This window comes from Macadamia integrifolia, chromosome 11 (assembly GCF_013358625.1).
Source record: "Macadamia integrifolia cultivar HAES 741 chromosome 11, SCU_Mint_v3, whole genome shotgun sequence".
Classification (NCBI taxonomy): domain Eukaryota; kingdom Viridiplantae; phylum Streptophyta; class Magnoliopsida; order Proteales; family Proteaceae; genus Macadamia; species Macadamia integrifolia.
In genome coordinates this window covers 33337199-33344181 of record NC_056567.1, presented here as the reverse complement: position 1 = coordinate 33344181, position 6983 = coordinate 33337199, and the positions used below count along the sequence as shown (strand labels likewise).

At 38.5% G+C, this 6983-nt stretch overlaps 2 protein-coding genes across 3 annotated transcripts in view; one reads left to right on the top strand and one right to left on the bottom strand.

Moving 5' to 3' along the window:
- Window positions 1-1782: 1782 nt before the first annotated feature.
- On the top strand, window positions 1783-3197 carry LOC122093366. Its single transcript, XM_042663697.1, has 2 exons — window positions 1783-1902; window positions 2116-3197. Exon 2 carries the CDS (start codon window positions 2180-2182, stop codon window positions 2390-2392), a length of 213 nt encoding a protein of 70 aa, XP_042519631.1. The 5' UTR covers window positions 1783-1902; window positions 2116-2179; the 3' UTR covers window positions 2393-3197.
- A 3145-nt stretch (window positions 3198-6342) lies between these two features.
- LOC122093837 (general transcription and DNA repair factor IIH subunit TFB1-1-like) overlaps window positions 6343-6983 on the bottom strand; it is a 23091-nt gene continuing 22450 nt past the window's right edge. For both annotated transcript variants that reach the window (XM_042664365.1, XM_042664364.1), the window contains exon 20: window positions 6343-6848. In XM_042664365.1, the coding sequence (XP_042520299.1) occupies window positions 6842-6848 (7 nt within the window). In that variant the 3' untranslated portion in view covers window positions 6343-6841. The remainder of the gene's footprint in view (window positions 6849-6983) is intronic.

Sequence of the window (6983 nt, the reverse complement as noted above, 5' to 3'; positions counted from 1 at the left end):
CTAGCGTAGTACCTAGGAATAAGGTATGCTAGCGTGATTTTCACCGTTAGATGAAACATAAAAAATCTGATCCGTTCATGTGGTGAGGTCTTACAAAACCTTTCCAATGCCACTGCTCCACGGTACTACCCCTCCAATCAGCCCCTTCTCCGGCCAGTGTGCTTGGAGCATCATCGTCGTCAGCAACGATCCTTTCTTCTTCTTTTTTTTTGGTAGATACTGTTGTCTGCAAATCGATAGAAGGACAAAAAAAAAAAAAAAAAACAATTGTTGCTGGTGAAACAGGAGAAAAAAAAGTTCAAAACTTGGGGAAAGTAGCAGCGGAGAAGCGGCGGTAGCAACGACTCAAACCAGAGTAGTCGGTGGAGAAACTCTCTTGCTTGTAGCAGTGAGTCATGGAGAGCAACCTCTGCTGCTTACAGCAGCGGCGGCGAGGCGGTGAGGCAACAGCAGCAACGGTGATAGCAACGGCGGTGGTAGTAGCAGCTCAAACCAGAGGAGTCAGTGGAACAGTAGCGGTCAGCGGCTCTCTAAAACTGGTGGAAGAAAATGTGTCGGCGATGCACACGCCTCTCTTCGTCGTCGTCTCTCTCTCTCCCCGTCGTCATCGTCGGCTTGAGATTTGAATTGATATTGGAAAAATGGAAAGACCAACGTCTATCAATCCCCGTCGTCGTTGTCGTCTCTCTCTCTCTCTCTCTCTCTCTCTCTCTCTCTCTCTCTCTCTCTCTCTCTTGTCCCGCCTGGAGTTGCAGTCTTACCCCCTCTTTGCAAATCTTCAGTGAACCCTCAGGACTCTCTTTCGCGGTCCAATGCCCCTCTCTCCCTGCTCTTGGCTTCGATTTTGGTGGTTGGGCTTCTTCATTGTCGGAATCGATTTCAGAGATCGACGGCCTTGGCGAGATTGACGACCTCATCGGGGCGTTCACCTAAGGACTGGAGCACCGATCAGGTCTGGGCGACGTCGGTGACCACCTTGGTCATGGCGGCTGGGAGATCTACATCTTTTAGATGAGGCATCTGCTCCATCAACAGCGGTGGTGTCAACTACTTCTCTTTCTCCGGCTAGATCGGGTAAATGAATGATTTTTTCTGGCGAGGAGAGAGAGAGTAAAGGTGTTGCAACCATGCAATGAAAATTGTTTATCTTCTCTCCATCCAACAGTTCAATTTATGTTGATCAAATCCTACGGTCAAAATGCCGCTAGCATTCCTAATTCCTAGGTACTACACTAGCATACCTATCCCTCTCCCTTTTCCTTTTTTTTATAGATAAAGTTTTCCTAAACCCAAAACCCAATGAGATACAATTTATCCATCATCCTGGGGTCTGAAACCCCTAGAATTTTAGTACCTTTTCAAAATATCCCCTTGATACCTTTCACATGCATCTCAATTCTCGTAGCCCTATTTATCTTTTTTTTAACCTAAAATTATAACTGAATCAATTTTGATTTGATTTGTGTATGTTCTCGACTCACACATATTTATTTGGTTCATTTCTCTGATTCTTACAAACATAGGAATTTTTTATATTGGCCCTGAAGAAGCAGGTCACAACTCACAAGAGAGGAAACAAGCAAGCAATGAGATTTTTAATAATTGAAGATAAGAGTGAAAACTAAAACCTTAGAACTCATACTTTAAGTTCGATTTCAGTTTCCATTTATTTGGGTTACAATTAATTCGGTTCAGTTTGGTTTTTTAACCCAAATCCAAAAACGAACCAAACCAAATAAAATATCAATTTTCAAAATCAAAACCGAACGGCTCTTTTTTTCCGGGTTATGGTTGTTCTCGTTTTCCGGATTTTTAAAGATTTTTAAGGAAAACGACGAGAAGAAGAGATTCCGAGATAGAAGCCGAGAGTACCAAATTCACTCAAGCACTCAAATCGATCGAGTAAGTTCACCAAAACCCTTACCAAACCAGAGATTTTATATCCGCCGCTTACTTCTTGTCGAATCAAGGAGGAGTTTCCACAAACCCTTTTGGTGGAATTTCTCAGTAGTTGATCAATCACATCCTTCTCTGCTTGGTTAGTTGATTTCTTCCTTCTTTTTTCGTATTAATCTTCGTTGTCTCTTCCTTTCGTTGCGAATTTCGATTGATCAGCTTTCAGCACAGGCAGAGAAAAGGGGGATTGGGAGAGAGAGAGAGAAGAAAGAACGAAAGAAAGATGTGCTGTGGGGGTAAATTGTGTAGGCTACTCACGTGCTTGATACTATTGGCAGTGTTGATAGGGCTTCTCTTTGGGTTCGGAGTCTTCAAGCATGGATTCAATAAATTGAAGTCTACCATGCACTACAGCGATCCAGTGGGAGGCACCTCCTCTTATTCCTTATCGGGAAGGCCAATGTTCTTGGGCAATGGAACACCTGTTCCGCACTGATTTTTGAAATTGGGTACCTTATCTACCATTATAATCGGTGTTTCTTGTTTCTACTTCCCCTTTTAATTCTCTTTTTCTTTTATAATATCGATGTCGATTCACGCAGAAGATTCTGTATAGAGATTTTCAATTTTTATTCCTTTTTTTCTTTCTTTCTTTATCTCTGTTTCTGGTTATGATGAGTAGATGTTAGATGCTGATATTTCTAGGGTTTTTTTTTCCTGTTCCTGTGTGTCGAACAATTTGTTCAGGCTATTTTCAATAATATTTTGAAAGGAAAATTGAGAAAAAAAATGTGTCTGTTGATCTGTGCGTGATGGATCTGAAATCTTGAATGTATCTCAGTTCTCAGATCTGTACTATTTATGAACTTTAAACGCCGATCTCCTCTGCGACTGTACACGGCGCGGCGATCAGGCAATTAGCACTCAAGAGTCGAGAGAGTCCAACGAAAGGATCAAGGAGACAACCATCAAAGTAGGTTGTGGAAGAAGAAAATTCAAAATTAGCAACTCGATTTAGACTGAGGGAGTCCGGTTACTGCTTTGGAGTGGTGCTTCTTGCTTCCCCAAGTTGATGAAAATCATGGATTTCCGAGATGAGCTTGATTTGAATTCTTTATAAGTTATTCCCAGCCCTTCGCAAGGAACTGAGAGAAGTGAAATCAGCTAAAAAATTTATTATTATTATTATTATTACTATTATTATTATTATTATTATATTTTTTTTTAATTTTGATTGTGTGATTATCTTATATGGTGAACGAAATATTCAAATAAAATCAATTTTTTTTTTAATTTTTTGATGAATTTGATTGCAAAATATAAATTTTTTAGGGATTGAGTTTCCGTCTCTGCGTAAGTGTATGATAAGTCTCCCTATGTCTATCTCAGGCCTTTTGCACATTCACCTAACTTGAATAGATCTCAACTTTTACACATAGGGCCACAGGCGATCCAAGGAGATGGAGAATAATAAAAAATCAAAGCTTCCTAAGCAGCTAAGGTGCCAGTCCAAGAGGAGCCATTTGGATACCAAGGGGATGTCTTGACAACATTGCCGTAAGGTATATTAAAGGAAGGAATCATTGCTCTATCGTATGCAAAAAGAGGGGATCACTGCCTGGCTGTGTGGTGGTCACTGCCCCATACTAGGGCCAATGGGGGCGTGCACATAGGCATCCAACCAAGGGCCATAAAGGGATGCTGCCCTTTTCTAAGAATGAATAATTATATTTAAGAACACTAGGATAGCCCAGTAGTGACAGTTTCAGCTTAAAGCCCGATCACAGGGGGGGAGATTGTATGGGTATGTATGTGTATAGGAGTAGGTGACACTTGACCACACTAGTGGCCAATGGCGCTAGGTAGGATACAGTGACAAAAAAAATTGAAATTAATAACATAATCATGTTAGGTAATGATTATAGAAATTTTTAGTATGATTTTTTTATTAATTTTTCTCCTCTTTTAATTTCTCCTCCAATTCCATTTTAAATTAGCCAAAAAACAGTAGGGGGCATGTCACTTGCCCATGTTCTTACTAAATCCTTACCCAAGGTTCCTGATTATTTAATCCATATTTCATGAGAGCTAATTGATCGTTCACGGTTCTAAAGAGAAGAAATGGCGACCTTACATTCTACGGGAAGACGAAAAAAAAGAAAAGAAGCTTTTTTGCTGAGAGAATATGTTCCCACGGGCAGGCAATAATAGGCACATAAGTATGAAAATTTTCTTTCTGAGATATTGATGTTTGACCAAGTCACATTATACCCTAGACATTGCTACATCGCTTTCCAAGGGACAAAAATTTAGGTGTTGACCCACATATGCCAAACTAGGGGTGTCAATTCCTAAACCGAATCGGTAAAACCGGTCGGACCAAACCGATAACAACATGGACCGAACCAAATCAAGCCAAAGCCTTATTGGTTCGGTTCGGTTTGGAGTATTGCAATCTCAAAACCAAATCGAACCGCACCGGAAACCGGATGAACCCAAAACCAAACCAAAACCGGCTCAAAACCCATACTGAAACTGAAACAAAACTGATAAGAAACCGAAACACTCCAAAATTCATTAAAAAAATCAAAATTTGCATAGTTTTGTATACATTTGTATGGAAAGTCGAATCCAAACTGGACCAAAAACCAAAACCAACCCGGTTACAAATCGATTTAAGAAACCGAAGACAAATCGAAACCAAACCGCACCAAAACCGAAACCAAACCGAAACCAAAATCTCCTTATTGGTTCGGTTTTGGTTTTAGCTTTCCCACACCGAAACCGACTCAACCCAGACCGAAACCAAGCCGGACCGATCGATTGACACCCCTACACCAAACTTTCAATGACAAATTTATTTTTGAGTGGTTTAAACAATTTATATATTTGGTTTTATTCTCATTGATAGATTTTTTTTTCCTCATTGGGGTAGCGGGGAGAGAGAGAGAGAGAGTCAAGGTGTGATCTAACATCTTACAAGGCAGGTCATTCGCAAACTAGAGCGCACAAACTTTTTAGGATTTTTTATTCTAACTTACGTTCTAAATTGCAAGGTATTTAGGCGACCCAAGGTGTTAGAAGGGGTTAGACACAAGACAACCAAAATGCCTGAATGCCTAAGCATCACCTTGACAATTGAGGCATTACCTTGACAACTGTTCAAGTTGCCGGAAAATTTTGAACATATAGAGTGATTTTCTAATTACTAAGAATGTGAATTTGAAACCAAAACCATTTACCAAAATCGAATCGAGCCGTTTGCACTAGAACCGCAAACCGTTTAATAAATGGTTCGGTTATGGTTTCAAGTTTCAAACCAATTAACTAAACGGGTTGAAACCGAACTGAGCCGTTTAACCCATTGGTTTCAAACTGAATTGAAATCGAGAAAACCAAACCATTTAAACCGTCAAAATCGATCTGATTAACCTGTTTAAATATTAAAAAAGGTAATTGCAAAATATCATTAGTATCTCATTTGATTCAAATATTGAATGCTACAAGCCTGCAAGTAATTTTAAAGATAGCTTGCTCATTGTTTGGAATATCGATTAAATTAATCCAACGCACTAAGTAGAATGTATACTGATAAAAATGCAATTTTTACTTGTACCATGGCATATTAAATATATATTTTTCAATATTGTAACACATTATTTGTGGGGAGAAGAAAAAAATCTCTATTGTGAACATTACTTACTAATTTGTTAAATGCGCCTGCGATTATTTTTTATCAAAATATTTTCTTTTGCTTAGTTGTTTTGTTGTTTTAACAAAACATAAATGGTTTGCATTTTACATTATTCTCAAGATTGAATCGTTTATCACCCAAAGCAAATTTTAGTAAACATGCAAATAAACTAACAAACCGATTGCTAACTGTTTAGAAATCATATGGAATAAACAAAAATCAAAACCGTTTAAAACCGTGAAATCAAAACCATTTAAAAACCATGGCAACCGAAACCGTTTACTAAATGGTTGCGGTTCAAGTGCAACCATTTACTAAATGATGCGGTTTTGATTTCAACGAAAATATACGTGAACCAAACCAAACTGAAACCGAACCGATTAACACCCTTGCCTTTGGAGGCATCTGTTAGAGCAGAGAGGCTTCTCAATTGTAAAAATCACGGCCTCACTTCTGGAAGATCAGTGCTGATTCTTTCTTATTGTTCCCAAAAGAAATCATCACGGAGAAAACAATATAGTTGAACCAAATGCAAGCAACGTTCTCAGAAACTGGGAATCAGTAAACATCGAGAGTTCATGTCATTTTGCAACAACCGAAGGATGAGCATTTTTTTAGTACCAGTTTATAACTTTATAGATGCTTATTTCATTTAAAAAAATCACAGCTATGCAATCAATTTCTGGATCACCAATTCCATCCCAAAATAAATAAATAAATATAAATTCCAAAGCAACAAAGGCAAGCTCCTATTTAGAAAAATGACAATAATTTTCAATGAAAGCTGTGGCCTGTATGGAAGTGATTGAGAACAATATTACCTATCACAGAGTGTTGGATACATATCTGATTGTAACTCAGGATTATGATCTTAATCCCCAATCCAACTCCTGCAGTCCTGCTGCTGTAGGAATACAAATGTTCACCTAAATGGTCTGTTCAGATGGGTACAAATTGCACTCTCATCCTAATGACTAACCACATGATATTAATTAAAAAAAAAATACAATTCTCAAATGATGTAATTATTGGGATTTCCTTGCCGCAAACACAAAATTTAATAGAATACATACATATATATATATATATATATACACACATCCCAATATGGTGCATCCAATAAAATCACAGTATGATGGAAGTGCTATGATGAAATGCAAAATTCCCCTTAGACAAATCCATTTGGTCTATCCCCACTCCTAGTGGTGGATCTCTTCTGCAGCTCTGCGTCATAGTGTGCAAAGGCAGCATCTAGAGCCTAATACCAAAATTAGGTCCCAAGTTAGTTGTAGGGCACAACAGATAAAATAATGATAAAAATAATCTTCACTAGTTTAACACAATATTATTGTGTTATCCAATTCTTCCCCACCCCCCGCCCCCCAAAAAAAAA

Bases quoted from the DNA above. Each gene is read 5' to 3' on its own strand.
- LOC122093366 (XM_042663697.1), top strand. From the start codon at position 2,180: ATGTGCTGTGGGGGTAAATTGTGTAGGCTACTCACGTGCTTGATACTA.